The sequence below is a fragment of the Salvelinus namaycush genome, chromosome 4 (assembly GCF_016432855.1).
Source record: "Salvelinus namaycush isolate Seneca chromosome 4, SaNama_1.0, whole genome shotgun sequence".
In the NCBI taxonomy this organism is placed as follows: Eukaryota; Metazoa; Chordata; class Actinopteri; order Salmoniformes; family Salmonidae; genus Salvelinus; species Salvelinus namaycush.
The window spans coordinates 75,359,177-75,382,189 of NC_052310.1; the positions used below are offsets into that span (position 1 = coordinate 75,359,177).

Below are 23,013 nucleotides of genomic sequence, written 5' to 3' on the forward strand. Positions count from 1 at the left end.
TCTTCTTTCCGAAAAAAGAAGGAACTTTATCTAGTCTACTGTCCTCACAGCTCATGTGTTCACGGCTACAACTCTGGTTTGAGTTACATTTTCTCTTTGAATATCACGTCTGTAATCACCCTGAAAGTAACTATAACAATACTACTAAAGTATGGTTTTAAAATCAATGACAACAAATCTGAAATGTACACAGCAAAACACAATTGTGCACTGGAGAGAGGTGAAATGTACACATTTCAGGGGAAAACATCTTTGTAAAAGTTCACAAGGATGAACCCAGATTATCTGAAGTTCTGCAGAGTTGGTGAGTGCTTGACTTGACACAGGAAACGGTAGTGAAGGGATGGGATCAGACTGTTGTATCCGCTGACTGTCTGATGCCTTTGGCCAAAATGAACCACCCCAACCAATAGTGTCATAATAACACCCCAACCAATAGTATCATAAAAACACACCAACCAATAGTATCATAAAAACACCCCAACCAATAGTATCATAAAAACACACCAACCAATAGCATCATAATAACACACCAACCAATAGTGTCATAATAACACACCAACCAATAGTGTCATAATAACACACCAACCAAGTGTCATAATAACACACCAACCAATAGTATCATGATAACACACCAACCAATAGTGTCATAATAACACACCAACCAATAGTATCATAAAAACACACCAACCAATAGCATCATAACACCCCAACCAATAGTATCATAAAAACACACCAACCAATAGTATCATAAAAACACACCAACCAATAGTGTCATGATAACACACCAACCAATAGTGTCATAATAACACACCAACCAATAGTGTCATAATAACACACCAACCAATAGTGTCATAATAACACACCAACCAATAGTGTCATAATAACACACCAACCAATAGTGTCATAATAACACACCAACCAATAGTGTCATAATAACACACCAACCAAGTGTCATAACACACCAACCAATAGTATCATGATAACACACCAACCAAGTGTCATAATAACACACCAACCAATAGTATCATAATAACACACCAACCAATAGCATCATAACACCCCAACCAATAGTATCATAAAAACACACCAACCAATAGTATCATAAAAACACACCAACCAATAGTGTCATGATAACACACCAACCAATAGTGTCATAATAACACACCAACCAATAGTGTCATAATAACACACCAACCAATAGTGTCATAATAACACACCAACCAATAGTGTCATAATAACACACCAACCAATAGTGTCATAATAACACACCAACCAATAGTGTCATAATAACACACCAACCAATAGTGTCATAATAACACACCAACCAATAGTGTCATAATAAAACACCAACCAAAAGTGTCATAATAACACACCAACCAATAGTGTCATAATAACACACCAACCAATAGTGTCATAATAACACACCAACCAATAGTGTCATAATAACACGCCAACCAATAGTATCATAACACGCCAACCAATAGTATCATGATAAAACACCAACCAATAGCGTCATAATAACACACCAACCAATAGCGTCATGATAACACACCAACCAATAGTGTCATAATAACACACCAACCAATAGTGTCATGATAACACACCAACCAATAGTATCATGATAACACACCAACCAATAGTATCATAATAACACACCAACCAATAGTGTCATGATAACACACCAACCAATAGTATCATAATAACACACCAACCAATAGTGTCATAATAACACACCAACCAATAGTGTCATAATAACACACCAACCAATAGTGTCATAATAACACACCAACCAATAGTGTCATAATAACACACCAACCAATAGTGTCATAATAACACACCAACCAATAGTGTCATAATAACACACCAACCAATAGTGTCATAATAACACACCAACCAATAGTGTCATAATAACACACCAACCAATAGTGTCATAATAACACACCAACCAATAGTGTCATAATAACACCCCAACCAATAGTATCATAAAAACACACCAACCAATAGTATCATAAAAACACCCCAACCAATAGTATCATAAAAACACACCAACCAATAGCGTCATAATAACACACCAACCAATAGTGTCATAATAACACACCAACCAAGTGTCATAATAACACACCAACCAATAGTATCATGATAACACACCAACCAATAGTGTCATAATAACACACCAACCAATAGTGTCATAAAAACACACCAACCAATAGCATCATAAAAACACACCAACCAATAGCATCATAAAAACACACCAACCAATAGTGTCATAATAACACACCAACCAATAGTGTCATAATAACACACCAACCAATAGTGTCATAATAACACACCAACCAATAGTGTCATAATAACACACCAACCAATAGTGTCATAATAACACACCAACCAATAGTGTCATAATAACACACCAACCAATAGTGTCATAATAACACACCAACCAATAGTGTCATAATAACACACCAACCAATAGTGTCATAATAACACACCAACCAATAGTGTCATAATAACACACCAACCAATAGTGTCATAATAACACACCAACCAATAGTGTCATAATAACACACCAACCAATAGTGTCATAATAACACACCAACCAATAGTGTCATAATAACACACCAACCAATAGTGTCATAATAACACACCAACCAATAGTGTCATAATAAAACACCAACCAAAAGTGTCATGATAACACACCAACCAATAGTATCATGATAACACACCAACCAATAGTGTCATAATAACACACCAACTAATAGTGTCATGATAACACACCAACCAATAGTGTCATGATAACACACCAACCAATAGTGTCATAATAACACACCAACCAATAGTGTCATAATAACACACCAACCAATAGTGTCATAATAACACACCAACCAATAGTGTCATAATAACACACCGACCAATAGTGTCATAATAACACACCGACCAATAGTGTCATGATAACACACCGACCAATAGTATCATAAAAACACCCCAACCAATAGTATCATAAAAACACACCAACCAATAGTATCAAAAACACACCAACCAATAGTATCATAATAACACACCAACCAATAGTATCATAATAACACACCAACCAATAGTATCATAATAACACACCAAACAATAGTATCATAATAACACACCAACCAATAGTATCATAATAACACACCAACCAATAGTATCATAAAAACACACCAACCAATAGTATCATAAAAACACACCAACCAATAGTATCATAAAAACACACCAACCAATAGTATCATAAAAACACACCAACCAATAGTATCATAAAAACACACCAACCAATAGTATCATAATAACACACCAACCAATAGTATCATGATAACACACCAACCAATAGTATCATGATAACACACCAACCAATAGTATCATAACACACCAACCAATAGTGTCATGATAACACACCAACCAATAGTACCATGATAACACACCAACCAATAGTGTCATAATAACACACCAACCAATAGTATCATAATAACACACCAACCAATAGTGTCATGATAACACACCGACCAATAGTATCATGATAACACACCGACCAATAGTGTCATGATAACACACCGACCAATAGTGTCATGATAACACACCAACCAATAGTGTCATAATAACACACCAACCAATAGTGTCATAATAACACACCAACCAATAGTGTCATAATAACACACCAACCAATAGTGTCATAATAACACACCAACCAATAGTGTCATGATAACACACCAACCAATAGTATCATAATAACACACCAACCAATAGTGTCATGATAACACACCAACCAATAGTGTCATGATAACACACCAACCAATAGTGTCATGATAACACACCAACCAATAGTGTCATAATAACACACCAACCAAGTGTCACAATAACACACCAACCAATAGTATCATAAAAACACACCTACCAATAGTATCATAACACACCAACCAATAGTATCATAATAACACCCCAACCAATAGTGTCATGATAACACACCAACCAATAGTACCATGATAACACACCAACCAATAGTATCATGATAACACACCAACCAATAGTATCATAATAACACACCAACCAATAGTATCATAATAACACACCAACCAATAGTATCATGATAACACACCAACCAATAGTATCATAATAACACACCAACCAATAGTGTCATGATAACACACCAACCAATAGTACCATGATAACACACCAACCAATAGTATCATGATAACACTCCAACCAATAGTATCGTAATAACACACCAACCAATAGCATCATAATAACACACCAACCAAGTGTCATAATAACACACCAACCAAGTGTCATAATAACACACCAACCAAGTGTCATAATAACACACCAACCAATAGCATCATAATAACACACCAACCAAGTGTCATAATAACACACCAACCAATAGTATCGTAATAACACACCAACCAATAGCATCATAATAACACACCAACCAAGTGTCATAACACACCAACCAAGTGTCATAATAACACACCAACCAATAGCATCATAATAACACACCAACCAAGTGTCATAATAACACACCAACCAACAGTATCATAATAACACACCAACCAATAGTATCATAATAACACACCAAGTGTCATAATAACACACCAACCAAGTGTCATAATAACACCCCTGACCCTGTATCTAGTATGCTTACCCCGATACATATCTACCTCTATCACTCCAGTATCCCTGCACATTGTAAATATGGTATTGGAACTGACCCTGTATGCTGACTTACTTTCTCATGTTCTTCTTATTTTTTATTTCTTGTGTGTTTTTGTTCTATCTCCTTATTTTTAGTATTACATTGTTATTGATTACTGAATTGTTGGGGTTGGAGCTTGCAAGAAAGACATTTCCCTGTACTTGTGCATGTGACATTAAAACTAGAAACCCCAACCAATAGTATCATCATACCACACCTTACGGAGAAACCACATGAATTTCACATGTGAACACGTGATCTCATGTGAAGCAATGTGATAACATAAAACTACACTAACTAACATGTGAGCACATCTGAGAACACGACCTCTTGTTAAATTAATGTGAAATAAATGTGACATGGCGATCCAAAACTTCAACATACTGTATTAGAACACGTGACAACTTTTGAGCACATAGGTTTCTTCCTAGGTTTTGGCCTTTCTAGGGAGATTTCCTAGCCACCGTGCTTCTGCTTGCTGTTTGGGGTTTTAGGCTGGGTTTTTGTACAGCACTTTGATATATCAGCTGATGTAAAAAGGGCTATATAAATACATTTGATTACCCTAACTCTGTTCATACAGGTTCCTCAGTTATGAGGCTTGCATCTAATTCTTGTATAAAATGACTGAGTAAAGCTTAAACTATTTGCAAAATTATGTAAAGTGATGTTAACCTTTAAAATTAGAGAATTGGCCTTCCATGTAAAGTTGAACTAAGTCAGTAGCCATGCCCAAGTGAATAGACATTGGTTGGAAATGATGAACCAACCCCCTTTCCACTCTTGAATAAAAGCCTCTGTGACAAAAAGTCACCTCAGTTCCAAATACCGTGAGGGTTTAAAAAGGGCTAATTAGAATTTCAACCCTACAGGCCAAAAAATGTGAGAGCTTGCTCCACACGTGAAATGGTATGAACTCTGAACTATTGATCACCTAGAGAAGAGATGCATACTAAACTAGCATATATCAGACTGCAGCTGAACATATGCGCAAATCTAGTACGAGAACACTGACCGACGAGGAAGCATCTCCAGAGTGAGCTGAACCTCTCAGACCACGTGAACTTCTCACACGACGACCTGGAAGATTCCACCAAGGATGAGGGCGACATCAACTGGGCAAACCAGAGCCTCACATCACCAGCTCCAGATAACCAGATAACTAAGAATTTTACGATGTTCAGATGAGACTGATATCAGGTAAAGAATTATTAATGACTGATTGAATGCTATTGATATAAAAGATCTTCAGATCTTTAAGAGTGGATTTGCGAGATAGCTGCTCTATATAAATGAACGCTTCCGTGGTGGCCCAGGATAATGTTTTAATTGTTGCATGGTTGAATTCAATCAAGTAATCAATTAAACATTATGTAATCGATTTGAAACTGGCATGTCATCTCATTAAAGAAGTCAGAGACACGACAGCAGTTACACCTCCGACATCGCCAAAACACCAGATAGACCGCTGCGCCACTTAGGAGCCTAAGGCACTGTATCTCAGTGCTAAAGGCGTCACTACAGACGCTGGTTCGATTCCAGGCTGTATCCCAACCAGCTGTGATTAGGGGTCCCATAGGGCGGCGCACAATTGGCCCAGCGTTGTCCGGGTTTGGCCGGGGTAGGCTGTCACTGTAAATAAGAATTTGTTCATAACTGACTTGCTTGGTTAGATAAAGCTTAAATAAAAAATGCAGGTTTCTGCAATCACTTGTTTGATTGATCTGATTGAATTTAGGCCTTGATGTCAAGTTTCCCTGAGCACTGCTACTTGTTCGTTGGTGTTGTCAGATAATCACACAATCATTGAGTTGATTCTGGAAAACTTTTAGCAAAGTACAGAAATGTATTCTTGACAATAAATGTGGTCGATCTCTGACATGGCCACATACCTGGTGGTGAAGCAGGAAATTCAGGTTGCTGGCATCCAAAAGATTGTGAGTTCAAAACGTAGGAGTGGTTGCATTCCAAGTGTGCTAACCAATGTTGAGGTCAATTCCATTTTACTCTCAGTCAATTCAGAAAGTGAACCAAACTCCAATTCCTAATTTTTCAGCTTTGAAAATATTTAGAATTAGAATTTCTTTGTATTTCCAGAATACAGTTCATTGTGCAACAGTATATTTCCTGTAAAAACACAGTTCAGCTGTATAAATTACACTATTAGCTATTTCTCTTCATTTTGGAACACTTCACATGTGAAATCATGTGTTTTTGGAAAACTTCATATATGACATGTGAAATATCAAATGTGAAAACGTGCTTTTGAAACACTTCACATATTTATTTTACCTTTATTTAACTAGGCAAGTCAGTTAAGAACAAATTCTTATTTTCAATGATGGCCTAGGAACAGTGGGTTAACTGCCTTGTTTAGGGGCAGAACGACAGATTTTTACCTTGTCAGCTCGGGGATTCAATCTTGCAACCTTTCGGTTACTGGTCCAACACTCTAACAACTAGGCTACCTGCCACCCCACATATGGCATTTCATATGTGAAAACTTTTTTTTTTCAACACTTCGCATGTAACATTTCACATGTGAACACTTCACATGTGAAAAGGTGTGTTTTTGAAATTTCATGTGATCACGTTTCCGCATGTGCTATTTCATGTGTTATTGCTGTTCAGCTAAAATATGACCCCACCTGGGATTTGAACTCACAACCTCTGAATTTGAGGTACACTGAACTTTCTGCTGCACCACAAAGTCTGTAGCATTCCCAGACACATTCATTACCTATACTACGTCTTTGCACTTAGCAAAAAAGTGCCATCTGCACTGTTATTTTAGTTATCAGTCATTCTGACTATTCATTGATTTAATTGACTTATTTCAGCAATTGAAGAGTTTCTGTATAGTTGGTGGGTCATATTATTCTGTTTTAATGATACTCCTGAATCCCTATGATAAATATAATCATTTTCACATTTTTAAGTCCAAAGTGTAGGAATACAGGTGAAATCAGTCAGTCATTGATACAGACATGGTGGCATAGCATGAAGATAGGAATGCCGTGAACCAAGAGGTTGTGCGTTCAAATCCCAGGTAATGACATGTTGAATAATAATTACTGTAGAAATAAACATACACAATGTAGTCATGTGTGTCAAATATGTAAGTTGAAAACACTGTTAAAAGCACTGTGTGTGCATCATAACGACTCACACATGTGAAAGGTTATGTGATCACATGTGAAAATCCTCATGTGAAACTTCGTGTGAAATAACATCACACATGAAGTGTTCCAAAAACACATGGTTTCACATGTGAATCTTCTTGTGAAATGTCACGCGTTTCAAAAAAGCACATGGTTTTACATGTGAAATCATGTGATTTTTCCCATAAGGGACCACAATCAATAGTATCATAATACCACCCCAACCAATAGTATCATAATAACACCCAACAGTATCATAATAACACCCCAACCAATAGTATTTCAAATTAGTGTTTCAAATTAAAATATCATCCCTTATAATGAATAACGTTGACTAAAAGAGGGACAGCGAAGTACTGCGGAAAAGGAAACATCGTTGTGATGTTAAACTAGCTCCTGAAGAAGGAGATGGTTGAAGAGGAAACATCGTTGTGATGTTGAACTAGCTCCTGAAGAAGGAGATGGTTGAAGAGGAAACATCGTTGTGATGTTGAACTAGCTCCTGAAGAAGGAGATGGTTGAAGAGGAAACATCGTTGTGATGTTAAACTAGCTCCTGAAGAAGGAGATGGTTGAAGAGGAAACATCGTTGTGATGTTAAACTAGCTCCTGAAGAAGGAGATGGTTGAAGAGGAAACATCGTTGTGATGTTAAACTAGCTCCTGAAGAAGGAGATGGTTGAAGAGGAAACATCGTTGTGATGTTAAACTAGCTCCTGAAGAAGGAGATGGTTGAAGAGGAAACATCGTTGTGATGTTAAACTAGCTCCTGAAGAAGGAGATGGTTGAAGAGGAAACATCGTTGTGATGTTGAACTAGCTCCTGAAGAAGGAGATGGTTGAAGAGGAAACATCGTTGTGATGTTAAACTAGCTCCTGAAGAAGGAGATGGTTGAAGAGGAAACATCGTTGTGATGTTGAACTAGCTCCTGAAGAAGGAGATGGTTGAAGAGGAAACATCGTTGTGATGTTAAACTAGCTCCTGAAGAAGGAGATGATAGCCATATTTTGTATAGCCTCTAATTGCCCTAAAGGAGAATAATCAGAACTTTCTCTTATAGCCTTGAGCAATGCTACAAACCAGCAATCTACCTGATTACTTCACTGCTTTAGCAATCATCCAATAAAACAATGGAGGAGCAAATTGGGGCTCAAAATCAGGCCACAAAAACACAGTCGGCCTATTAATGGAGTCTGATTCCTACCCGTTACATCACTCCTCATGGCCCAGAATCCTGGATTACCCCAGAGACGGCAGTTATGGCTCCATTTACAACCTACATACAGCACAGCAGCCTTATCACTTCCCTACCCATCTCCTCACTTCACTTTACCTCAGGCCAGGCTGATTGACGCTTTATTGACATGTCTCTTCTCCTGCTTCATATGCGGGGCAGTCAGAACATAGAGTTTCGAGAACATAGAAATTCTAGAACATAGATGGAACACAGAGATGTATACATTCTACAGTATACATGTATGGATAGAGGAAAAAGAGAAGATATGCTAATCTCTGAACATACTGCAGTGTCTGAAACATAAGACACTGAAACTGACTTAGGTGTTGGGTAACAACTGCTGTCCAAGAATGCCTACGGTACTGTACACACCCTTACGGAAAAAACATACATTTCACATGTGAAGTGTTCCAAAAATCCATGTTTTCATGTGAACTTATGTGAAGTTAATGTGATAACATTAAAGCAACACGTGATAAAATGACACTACATGTGAAAACTTGATCACATGTGAAGTGTTCCGAAAACACATTTCACATGTGAACTAATATGGTTTTTCTGTATGGGCAATAAAGCCACTTAGGCATTTTAACTATTTACAGATATGTAGATCTCAAGAGCTTTGATAGCGAAGTCCCAAGCAGTTAACCCTATTATTACAAACAGAGTACATAAAAAAGAACCATGCATCAAGATAAAATTAAAGACATTCTGGATCTAATATGATTCTATGACTAAGGAGACAAGATACTTTAGACCAGTGGTTCCCAAACTTTTTATAGTCCCCTACCCCTTCAAACATTCAACCTCCAGCTGCGTACCCCCTCCAGTACCAGGGTCAGCACACTTTCAAATGTTTTTTGCCATCATTGTAAGAATGCCACACGCACACTATACATTTATTAAACATAAGAATGAGTGTGAGTTTTTGTCACATCCCGACAAGTGGGAAGTGACAAAGAGCTCTTATAGGACCAGGGCACAAATAATAATATAATAATAATAAATAATTTTTCTCTTTCTTTAACCATCTTACATATAAAACCTTATTTAAATAACTCACCACAGGTTAATGAGAAGGGTGTGCTTGAAGGATGCACGTAACTCTGCAATGTTGGGTTGTATTGGAGAGAGTCTCCGTCTTAAATCATTTTCCACACACAGTCTGTGCCTGTATTTAGTTTTCATGCTAGTGAGGGCTGAGAGTCCATTCTCACATACTGTAGGTACGTGGTTGCAAAGGGCATCAGTGTCTTAACAGCGCGATATGCCAAGGCAGGATACTCTGAAAATGTGAAGAAAAAAATGTTCAAAAACTTAATATTATGATTCATTTTTTAAATGTGAATCACATTTTTATTTGGGGTACCCCCGACGGCATTACACGTACCGTACCCCAGTTTGGGAATACCCTCTTTAGACAATGGTTCCGTTCCCCTGCTCAGATGTTGCATGCATCAACCAAAGATTGCATGCATCAACCAATGGTTGCGTGCCATGTCATCGACTGACAGATTACTATAACATATGTGGTTAGCTAAAAAAATAAAATACCTACCCAGGTATTGTAAGATCTGGCAGGCATCAGCAGCACCTAGGCAGAGGAACGTGGCCGAAGGCTGCGTTTAGACAGGCAGGCCAAATCTGATAATTTTTCCCCATTAATTGGACTTTTGACCAATAACATCAGATATTTTTCAGAGCTGATCTGAATTAGTGAAAAAAAGATCAGAATTGGGCTGCCTGTGTAAACACAGCCATGAAATAGTCTCATTACAGCTGAGGAACGGTCATTGGGAGCCTCTAGAGGAGATTTGCACAACAAGCACAGAGAAAAATGCTGAATTTCCATTTCTCTCTCAAATGGTGTGTGTACGTTTACTAAATAAAATCAAACTTTATTTGTCACATGGGCAGAATACAACAAGTGTAGACCTTACCGTGAAATGCTTACTTACAAGCCCTTAACTAACAATGCAGTTCAAGAAAGAATCAAAAAAATATTTACCAAATTAACTAAAGTAAAAAATTATAAAAAGTAACACAATAAAATAACGAGGCTATATACAGGGGGTACAGGCACGGAGACAATGTGCGGGGGCACAGGCCAGCCGAGGCAATCCGTACATGTAGGTAGGGATGAAGTGACTATGCATAGATAATAAACAGCGAGCAGCAGCAGTGTACAAAACAAAAGGAGGGGGGATGGGGGGGTCAATGCAAATAGTCCGGTGGCCATTTGATGAACTGTTCAGCAGTCTTATGGCTTGGCGGTAGAAGCTGCTAAGGAGCCTTTCGGTCCTTGGCAGTTACAATTTACCAGTACTAATGCAAATAACATAGTGATCTGGTGAAGTATGCATGAACATGATGATATCAACAAGATCACAACTGTTTTTTACATTCATATTTTGTTTATAATAATAGTTAAGGAATTTATGGTTCATTTGATCATGTAAGAAAACCATTCCTACATTCATTTTCATGTCAATTGAGTTCATTTAACTAGGGTAGTCCACTCCACTCGATAGTCTAACCATCACTATTTTCCACAGAGTCTTGGGATCATGACATCCGGTGTTACCCTAAATGTTGGATTCATCTAAATGTATTCACCCATCCTTACTCTCAAATAACCTCCCAATGATTTCAGTAAGAACCCACTGGGCACACACTGGTTGAATCAATGTTGTTTGAATCAAAGAGGAATAGACATTGAATTGACGTCTGTGCCCAGTGAGAAGCCAAACCTAGTATGTGTCCCAAATTACTCTCTATTATCTATATAGTGCACTACTTTTGAACAGGGCCCATAGGGAATGGCCCATAGGGCTCTGGTCAAAAGTATTAAGTGCACCATATAGGGAGTAGGGAACCATTTGGACCAGACTAATAAGATGCACCATATAGGGAATAGGGAGGCATTTGGGCCAGTGTTGCTGTTTAGGAGGAGAACAAAACAGACAGTGTTCAGTGTTCTTTTCTGTCAGAGAGCAGGATCAGATAGATAGGTCACACACACAATCTGTTGGAGCAGTTTCCTTGCATTTGATTTTGGCAGGCAGAGGTCAATATTCAATCAAAACTTTGAACTCTGATCAAATGCATGCATTCTTTTTGCCAGTAAATTTAATTAGAAACAGAAAAAGCTTTTTTTTAACCTGGTTCATTCCAAAGCTGACATATTTTGCATACCGTGCCCTAATTCATGTTAAATGTTATACAATGACACAAAATACCAGTCAAAAGTTAGGACATACCTACTCATTCCAGGGTTTTTAGTTTTGTATTTTCTACATTGTAACTATGAAAAAACACCTAAGGAATCATGTAATAACCAAAAAAAACTTAAGCAAATTCTTGAAAGTAGCCACCCTTTACCTTGATGACAGCTTTGCATACTCTTGGCATTCTCTCAACCAGCTTCAAGAGCCACCTGGAATGCATTTCAATTAACAGGTGTGCCTTGTTAAAAGTGAATTAATGCCTTTGAGCCAATCAGTTGTGTTGTGACAAGGTAGGGGTGGTATACAGAAGATAGCCCTATTTGGTAAAAGACCAAGTCCATATTATGGCAAGAACAGCTCAAATAAGCAAAGAGAAATGACAGTCCATCATTACTTTAAGACATGAAGGTCAGTCAATCCGGAACATTTCAAGAATTTTTAAAGTTTCTTCAAGTGCAGTCGCAAAAACCATCAAGTGCTGTGATGAAACTGGCTCTCATGAGGACCGCCACAGGAAAGGAAGAGCCAGAGTTACCTCTGCTGCAGAGGATAAGTTCATTAGAGTTACCAGCCTCAACATTTGCAGCCCAAATAAATTCTTCACAGAGTTCAAGTAACAGACACATCTCAAAATCAACTGGTCAGAGGAGACTGTGAATCAGCCCTTCATGGTCAAATTGCTGCAAAGAAACCAATACTAAAGAACAGACTTGCTTGGGCCATAAATCACAAGCAATGGACAATAGACTGGTGGAAATCTGTCCTTTAGTCAGATGAGTCCAAATTTGAGATTTTTGGTTCCAACTGCCATGTCTTTGTGAGATACAGATTAGGTGAACGGATGATCTCTGCATGTGTGGTTCCCACCGTGAAGCATGGAGGAGGAGGTGTGATGGTGCTTTTCTGGTTACAGTACCAGTGATTTATTTAAAATTCAAGGCATACTTAACCAGCATGGCTACCACAGCATTCTGCAGCAATACGCCATCCTATCTGGTTTGCGCTTAGTGGGACTACCATTTGTTTTTCAAACCCAACACACTCCTGCAAGACTGTTGGAAAAGCATTCCAGGTGAAGCTGGTTGAGAGAATGCCAAGAGTATGCAAAGCTGTCATCAAGGCAAAGGGTGACTACTTTGAAGAATCTCACTTTTTTGGTTACTACATGATTCCATATGTGATATTTCATAGTTTTTGATGTCTCCACTATTATTTTATAATGTAGAAAATAGTAGAAAAAATTAAGAAAAACCCTTGAGTGAGTAAGTGTCCAGACTTTTGACTGGTACTGTAGATGTGTATTTATTGTATACTTTTTTTCAAGAAATCAGAGTAGTTTGACAAAACTTTTTGTAAGCTTTCAAATGATATCAAACTCAACCGTTGATATTTTCCAGTGATGAAGATATGGATGTTTCATGATAGGCTGGGGTATGCAAAATGGGTCAACTTTGAGCACCTCTATCTCCTGAATGTTTTGGCATTCAGGTCTAAAAAGTAACTTTCTGACCACTTCTACCATGGGCAAACACGTATCGAAGGTTTTGTTAAAATCAAAAAGGGGTGCTGTCAGAAAGGGATTGAAATCAAGGTCCAAATGGCACCCTAGTCCCTACATAGGGCTCTGGTCAAAAGTAGTGCACTGTGATAAAGTGTGAGACCAGAGCCCTTATTGCACAGCGTAAGTGAAGGCTACAGTTACAAGATATGTAAAGGTGATGGGCATTTCCATCGAATAGGAGCATATCAAATTGGTGTCATATGAAAGCTAAGAGTCTATCTTTTTGGGAAATGAAGGCATGGAAGGCACCATTTCCCAAGAAAAAAAATTGCCTCTGAAAGCAACGTCAGCCCAGTGACTAGAGCACAGCAGAGTACCGTGAGTAGAACACAGTGAGTAGAGCAGTATGTAAAGCACAGTAGTGTACTGTACAGTGAGTAGAGCACAGTAGAGCACAATGAATAGAGCACAGTGAGTAGAGCACAGTACAGTGAGTAGAGCAGAGCACAGTAGAATAGAGCACAGTGAGTAGAACACCGTGAGTAGAGCACAATACATTGAGTAGAACACAGTACTGCAAAGTCTAATAGTACAGTACAGTAAAGAAAGGTAGAGTACATTGTACTGTAATCTACTCTGCTGTGATGTCATTCTCCTCATGTTTCACAAGTTTGGACATTCATATCCATAATTATGCATTTCTGTGTAGTACAGATTAGGGACCCATGATGCAATTCTGTTACCGTAATTCCATTATCGGATGTACAGTTGAAGTCGGAAGTTTACATACACCTTAGCCAAATACATTTAAACTCAGTTTTTCACAATTCCTGACATTTAATCCGAGTAGAAATTCCCTGTCTTAGGTCAGTTCGGATCACCACTTTATTTTAAGTACGTGAAATGTCAGAATAATAGTAGAGAACGATTTATTTCAGCTTTTATTTCTTTAATCGCATTCCCAGTGGGTCAGAAGTTTACATTTACTCAATTAGTATTTGGTAGCATTGCCTTTAAGTTGTTTAACTTGGGTCAAACGTTTTGGGTAGCCTTCCACAAGCTTCCCACAATAAGTTGGGTGAATTTTGGCCCATTCCTCCTGACAGAGCTGGTGTAACTGAGTCAGGTTTGTTGGCCTCCTTGCATGCACATGCTTTTTCAGTTCCGCCCACACATTGTCTATGGGATTGAGGTCAGGGATTTGTGATGGCCACTCCAATACCTTGACATTGTTGTCCTAAAGCCATTTTGCCACAACTTTGGAAGTATGCTTGTAGTCAATGTCCATTTGGAAGACCCATTTGCAACCAAGATTTAACTTCCTGACTGATGTCTTGAGGTGTTGCTTCAATATATCCACATGATTTATTTCCTCATGATGCCATCTATTTTGTGAAGTGCACCAGTCCCTCCTGCAGCAAAGCACCCCCACAACATGATGCTGCCACCCCCGTGCTTCACGGTTGGCATGGTGTTCTTCGGCTTGCAAGCCTCCCCCTTTTTCCTCCAAACATAACGATGGTCATTATGGCCAAACAGTTCTAATTTTGATACATCAACCGAGAGGGCATTTCTCCAAAAAGTATGGTCTTTGTCCCCATGTGCAGTTGCAAACCGTAGTCTGGAATTTTTATGGCGGTTTTGGAGCAGTGGCTTCTTCCTTGCTGAGCGGCCTTTCAGGTTATGTTGATATAGGACTTGTTTTACTGTGGATATAGATACTTTTGTACCTGTTTCCTCCAGCATCTTCACAAGGTCCTTTGCTGTTGTTCTGGGATTGATTTGCACTTTTCACACCAAGTACGTTCATCTCTAGGAGACAGAACGCATCTCCTTCCAGAGCAGTATGACGGCTGCGTGGTCCCATGGTGTTTATACTTGCGTACTATTGTTTGTACAGATTAATGTGGTACCTTCAGGCATTTGGAAATTGCTCCCAAGGATGAACCAGACTTGTGGAGGTCTACAAAAAAAACATTCTGAGGTCTTGGCTGATTTCTTTTGATTTTCCCATGATGTCAAGCAGAGGCACTAAGTTTGAAGGTAGGTCTTGAAATACATCCACAGGTACACCTTCAATTGACTCAAATTATGTAAATTAGCCTATCAGAAGCTTCTAAATCCATGATATCATTTTCTGGAATTTTCCAAGCTGTTTAAAGGCACAGTCAACTTAGTGTATGTAAACTTCTGACCCACTGGAATTGTGATACAGTGAGTTATAAGTGAAATAATCTTTCTGTAAAAAATTACTTGTCATGCACAAAGTAGATGTCCTAATCGACTTGCCAAAACTATAGTTTGTTAACAAGAAATTTGTGGAGTGGTTGAAAAACAAGTTTTAATGACTCCAACCTAAGTGTATGTAAACTTCGACTGTAAATCCACTTCACTTACTGTAGTTCAATAACCAAAAGAGACTTTTTCGAACTCATGTTGCCATGATGTTTAACAGTTATTTGGAAAACATGATTGCATGATTTTACTGTAATTTCTTTACCAAAGTTTGAATCTGCACAGTTCTTCCACTAAATTCAATTTTGTACATTTTTCAGTGGAAATTGTTAAAAGTAGTCCTTGTGCATAGAGTTGTATGGTTTGATAAACTTTGAAATCAATGGTTTTTGTTAGCATACATTTTAAAGTGAAAAAACAGAGTCAAAATGTAAAACCCCTTGTCATTCACTCCTGAAAAAGCCTTCAGGACTGATATCTAGCTGCACCAAAAATTCTACTTATTTCAGGAATCTGTAGCACATGGCACATCATTACAGCTCGAGAACACAGTGAATACAGGTTGAAGGCTCTCTGTACATTCTGTTTGATTAAAGCCTCTTCATCAGAATTTAGAATGCAGCCACTGTACTGTACACAACTTAAATGTTACAAATGTTTTTTTTTAGCATATGTTGATTTGGATGCATGAAAATAATGACATAGCTGGGAGAAGAAATGTACAGAATGTGCAAATAGCTGGCACTAACACATGAACTGTGGATGGATCCCATGCCAGAAAGGACAGAACTATATAGTGCACTACTTTTGACCATAGGGACCAAATCCCTATGGGGCACTAAATAGGGTGCAATTTGGAATGCTGCCCTTGTTGCTGCATAGCAGGGGTACCACAAGGTCATTCAATTATCAGATTTTTTTATTGAACCTTTATTTAACCAGGTAGGCTAGTTGAGAACAAGTTCTCATTTACAACTGCAACCTGGCCAAGATAAAGCAAAGCAGTGCGACACAAACAACATCAGAGTTTCAAGTAAGCAAACTAGTTCAAGTTCTGTTATAGCAAATGTAACAACAATGTAGGCCTACTTTACAGACTACTTTCAAACTTTGCACACTAGTTTAGTCAGAAATGTAAATGTTTACACATTGCCACCTGCAAGCGCAACAATGTAACAAATTAATTCTCAGCATTGAGAAGGATATAAAATGTTCGTTCCATGCTTGACTACATCCTGATACTAGGAGCGGCCTACGTCACTTTACCTCGGAGCAGGTGAACCAACGATGGAAAGCAGACTCGCGGAATGTTTCAGGTTTCTCCAAAAAACGATGTTGCTTCACGGTGACGCCTGTCAAACCAACCAACTGTAGTCAATGTAATTTGCGTTTGCAAAATGTTAATATTTTTTACGGCGGTATAGTTCTCGTCAACGTCACTGGTGCTCTGGCAACAGGTAGCAGCTGGAAGCTACAGCCAGTCGTTTGGGAGTGGTTTGTTGGTAGCCTAAGTTTCTGATTAACTCTTTCTTTTCTGGTTACAGTAGGTATGTATTCGAACCAGCCGAACTAACCGGTTTCTAACTTGTTCTGTGGTTGCCCCACCAACTCCCCTAACCCCCACCCACATTCACGAAAGTAAAAAGAAGAGGAAAGAAAAGGTAGAAAGAGGATTCCACTTTTGGGAAATCTCAAATGTTACAATCAAATTGCATAGGTCCATACACATAACAGTGATTGTGTCCTGCGTATCGTATTCCAGACAGTTGTACCGAACGGACCAGATAGAGCACTTGAATCAGCTGGACCGGACCGTCCTGACCCTACAGTTGCATTCTAGGGGCAGTGGCACCCCTTACCCCATTGGACTGGCACACAAAAGCAAAAGGGCTTGTGTATATGAGCTGCCACAGAATAACACATGGAGTCTACTATAGCTAGTATATGCTATGTTAGGAATCTTTCCATACATTAGCAGGAATTTGACCCTTTCATGGATAACTTGTACATGTCTGTACAAGACAACAGCACAACCTTCAATCAAACTCACTGCATTCTGTTATCCATAAACTCACCATGTATCTTTAATGCAGATCACAAGGCTCACTTACTGAAATCATCTTTTGAGTCATGTTTTTGGATCCCAGATGGTATAACTATTTCCCTGAATGTGATATAGTTTATGATTCATTAGCTGAGTCCTGTTGACCATATTAACTTTTGGGAAATCTGACAGAATAAGTCATATGCCTAGTTCTCATCTGTGTTTGTGATTCAATTGTGCATCCCAAATGGCACCCTATTCCTTATAAAGGGCACTACTTTTGACCAGAGGCCCAGGTTAATAGTAGTGCACTGTATAGGGCCATCAAACTCAACTCTGGACCTCGAAGCCAGTTCCACTACGTTTTTTCATTGTTCCCCTCTAATCAGTGACTGATTTAGACCTGGGACACCAGGTGCATGCAATTAGTTATCAGGTAGAACAGAACACCAGCAGCCTCTTGACCACTGGTAAGAGTTGAGTACCCCTGATATATAAGGAATAGGGTGCCATTGGGGATGCAACCATTGACTATTTCCCAGAGTATAACAATAATTCCTCTGTGAATTTTTTTATAAAATCTCTCCTTTTCTTAAGATAAACACAACAGGGTAGCGACAATGAACAAACCAAATAATGAACATAGTGATTCCCAACCTCAGTAATAATTTCTTCAAAAAGCTGAGAAAAAAAGCATGACAGAGCATTGCAAGGCTTGATTACTTCTGTGCTTATCCATCAGACCTCGAATGCTTGTCGGGATGCCAGTTCTACCATGACTGAACAGCACCCTCTGATGTCAGAAGTTAGTAATACCGGTTATTTTCTCTGACGTTCCCATCCAACTCACATCCTTTACAAATGGCTTCATGTAAATCATTATGAAGTCAAATAAAATATTTGCATATTATACATTTATGTAGGATGTTATGAATGTCTACAGTGAAACTTAATCTTACCTGAGCTGTAGGGGAAGGGGCTGTAACATCAATCGGACCAGAAGTTCGATCCAGGCTCTGCTGTTGTTCTGCTGGTGTTTCAGTTGAACCCAAAGATCCAGCCAGTTCTGTTCCCACAAAGTCTGTCAACTCTGAGTGCTGGGTATCTGATATAGTCTCATAGATATCTGAGTCCTGAGATAAATGAGATAGCCCACTAGGATCCCCTGGCAGTGTTTTCGTTATCTGGCCATCTGAGATCTGCTGTTTATCTTGATCCTTGATAAGTGTAGGAGGGCTTGACTGCAACTGGGGAAGTTCGCTTGTGGGCTCAGGTGAGACATGGAGCTTTAGGGAACAGTGCTGTAGCATATCACCAAGACCTTGAGCGTCTGAGGCTGAGGTGAATGAGAAACCTGGAGCTAAACTTCGCCTCTTCAGATCATGTGGCGGGATATCTCTAGTCTCGTTATTGGAGGTCTGCAGTCCCACCATGGTCTTCATGTGCTCATAATGCTTGATTTCATCAATGTCTTGTGATACCCCGAACGTGGACATCCTGTGAGTGGTGGCTCTCGCAGAGTGATCCGTGGACATGCGGACCTTCGTCACAGCGTCTGACCTTTGACCTTTGTTAGACATGTCCAGTGGCTCTCTGTCAGTCGTTGACTGCAAGAATGTGCGACTCTGAGTCCCAGAATTAGTGAGGTCCAGTGGGCCCTGGGTCTTCACAGAGAGCTCCCTCACATACTTGGCAGGGATATAGAAGGGTTTGGTCCTCTGGTCCTTCTGGACATGCCACCAGTAGTCATTGGTCCTGGAGACCAGGATGTACCTGTGAACATTAGAGGCCCAGAGAGGCAATGTGAAGAATGTGTTTGGGCTGTGCAATGACGCGTGTACTGTGCATGTATTGTTAAGTTCTATCATCTATATCATGTTGTCTGATCTGTTCCTTTGTAATTTTACTTTTTTAACTAAAGACTAATTTCCATTTTGTGAAATATTTTCTGGATAATAAAGATTTTCAATTCAATTACCTTTCGTTGGGCTTGATGGAGACCAGAGCCCCGTCCTTGGCTGTGTACTCATACTCAAACTCCACCTGCACCATCGCCATGTTACTGTAGTTAGGCCTACAGTTACTGTAGTTAGGCCTAGTTAGCCACTCTGCTGGCTGGAGCCTCTGTGTTGAAATGCAGATAGTCACTTTTTAAAAGAGTTCATCTTGGAGCTGTAAACATTCAAAACAGTACATTTAAAATGGGCATATCTGACTTCGTGCTTCTCAAACGGCACCCTATTCCCTTTATAGTGCACTACTTTTTAACCAGAGCACATAGAGAATAGGCTGGGCATTTGGGACATACACACATAAAAAACATATTCAGATCCAGTAAACTGAGACAGGACTCCGGCCATACAGTAGTAGACATTTGGAAACCTCAACATTATCGGAGTCATTGAATTATATACATGTATTTTAATAGGATCTCTGAGGTGGGAGTACTCAGTTACTAACGTCATAGTTGTCCTCAATCAACATGATCCACTTCTGCCTTACAGATTATCATCATAAAGAATGCAGTGACCAGTATGGCTGTTTCTGTTTCATGATTTTAACCTGAACAATAGGCAGGCAGACATCAGTAAAGGTTGTCTCCCATCGCTGTGCATAAAAATACTGCTACAGGAAGTTGCTGCCAGCAGTCACTACAGTTCAGAATGTCCTAACCCAAAACTTAAAGAGCTCTATAGACTCACAACACAGAGCCCACAGAACAGGAAGCCTGTAGCCCAGCACCAACCTGGGTTGACGATGCACAGCTCACTCCATTGTCAAGCTACAATCTCAGTTTGCCATATAAGGCCTCCAGAAACACGGGGAGAACTTCCGAAAACAAAGGACTCAATTCCTTCTTCTAATTTCAGTAGTGACATTATTGACAACCAGGACCAATAACTGGTCAGAAGTCCAAGTCTATTCCCTCTCCATACTAACCCATTCAAAGTGAGTGTACCATCTGATCTATGTCAACATGACAGTTGTTTTTTTGTTGTCAACTGACATAATACTTAGTTCAATTGTTCTAGTAAGAGTCCATTTTAAATATTTTCTTTAAGAAAGGGTAACTTTTTGAAAGTTTTGAACTTGATATAGCCTACAGTAACAATCCAACCCTAAGTTATAAGGAGTCAGAGAGGGGTGGCAGGTAGCCTAGTGGTTAGAGCGTTGGACTAGTATCCGAAAGGTTGCAAGATCGAATACCCGAGCTGGCAAGGTTAAAATCTGTCGTTCTGCCCCTGAACAAGGCAGTTAACCCACTGTTCCTAAACCGTCATTGAAAATAAGAATTTGTTCTTAACTGACTTGCCTAGTTAAAAATAAAGGTAAAATAAAAAATAGTGCATGTAAAACAGAAGATAAACATGATTTAATCCCCACTAAGGAGGCCTAGCAGAAGTTAAACATGATTTAATCCCCACTAAGGGGGCCTAGCATGAGGAACAACACTGAGAGAATGGAGACTGGGGGACAGGAACACACACACAGAGAGCTATGAAAAATGGGAGTGACTCAATATATAGTTCTATTCAGTCCCTCATGATTTAATCCCCACTAAGGGGGCCTAGCAGAAGATAAACATGATTTAATCCACACTAAAGGGGGACTAGCAGAAGTTAAACATGATTTCATCCCCACTAAGGGGGACTAGAATACATTAAACATTATTTAATCCACACTAAAGGGGACTAGCAGAAGTTAAGCATGATGTAATCCACACTAAGGGGGTCTAGCAGAAGTGTTGTTCAAAGGGAATCTCATGTTACAATAATAATGCACACTAACAGTACATCAAACTTTTACAATAAAACCAATGTAATTCAAGGCTTGACAATACAGTAGGTATTCATACCTGGAGGTGGGCATACAGCCAGAAGACTTGTACCAATTCTGTCCTCTACTCTCTGAATGTTCAGTGGATCCCAGACGTTAGAGTGAGTTTAATAAATCTACCATTTGCATTAATTCCCATCATATTACACCTGGTAACTCTTTCTCTTTCAGCATCTATTTTCCATCACATTACAGTTCACTTGTCCAAGAATGTTTTGAGCTCCTGTAGTGTCGGTTATAAAGCCTAGTTGTCTACGCACGGGGCTGTGTGTGTGTGCGTGCACAGGTTTCAACTTGCCTGACTGCCTCTGTATCATTTCCTGTTCTACTGACTGTGTATAGGAACAACACTGAGAGAATGGAGACTGGGGGACAGGAACACACACACAGAGAGCTATGAAAAATGGGAGTGACTCAATATATAGTTCTATTCAGTCCCTCATGAAACATCATCTGGTTTCCTAGGAGTCTGTGACCAATCTGACCGTTACTTCCCTTTAGAACTACAGTGGAGAATATTCTCTGGTTATAGGCTAACAGCCATGTGAAATTGATCAATTACAAACAAATATGTGTGCGTCTCCTATGGGCACTGGTCAAAAGTAATGCACTATATAGGGAATTAGGTACTGTTTGGGATGCAGTAATTGTCAATAAGTGTTGTCAATAAATACCCTCTAGCCTACATGCCAGTGTGAGTTTCTGCTGGTTTAGCATTACATGGCAGTTGGCCAAAAAGGGGAAGCAAACACTGGTATCAAGATTATTTCAGATCTTGGTTTTGTTAGGAATAACATTCATTTAGCCTCATAATATTTTCATCTGGTGTAAAGTAAAGCAAGTCAGTAAATTGTACAGTAAAACCATGCCTCGCCCATTCTCTATAGGAGTGTTTCCCAACAGCACACGTTGTTGTTGTTCCGGACAAGCACACCTGATTCAACTTGTCAAATAATCATCAAGACCTTGAGTTTTTTTAGTTACCTTTATTTAACTAGGCAAGTCAGTTAAGAACAAATTCTTATTTTCAATGACTGCCTTGTTCGGGGGCAGAGTGAC

General features: G+C 39.1%; 1 protein-coding gene across 1 annotated transcript in view; it reads right to left on the minus strand.

Annotated features, from left to right (window-relative positions):
* Positions 1-20,175, minus strand: part of LOC120046001 (rho GTPase-activating protein 27-like) — a 37,362-nt gene extending 17,187 nt beyond the window's left edge. Inside the window, exons 1-2 of the mRNA XM_038990916.1 lie at positions 20,096-20,175; positions 19,439-19,890 (exon numbers count right to left, since the gene is read on the minus strand). Of these exons, the coding sequence (XP_038846844.1) occupies positions 19,439-19,890; positions 20,096-20,175 (532 nt within the window). The remainder of the gene's footprint in view (positions 1-19,438; positions 19,891-20,095) is intronic.
* Positions 20,176-23,013: the final 2,838 nt, after the last annotated feature.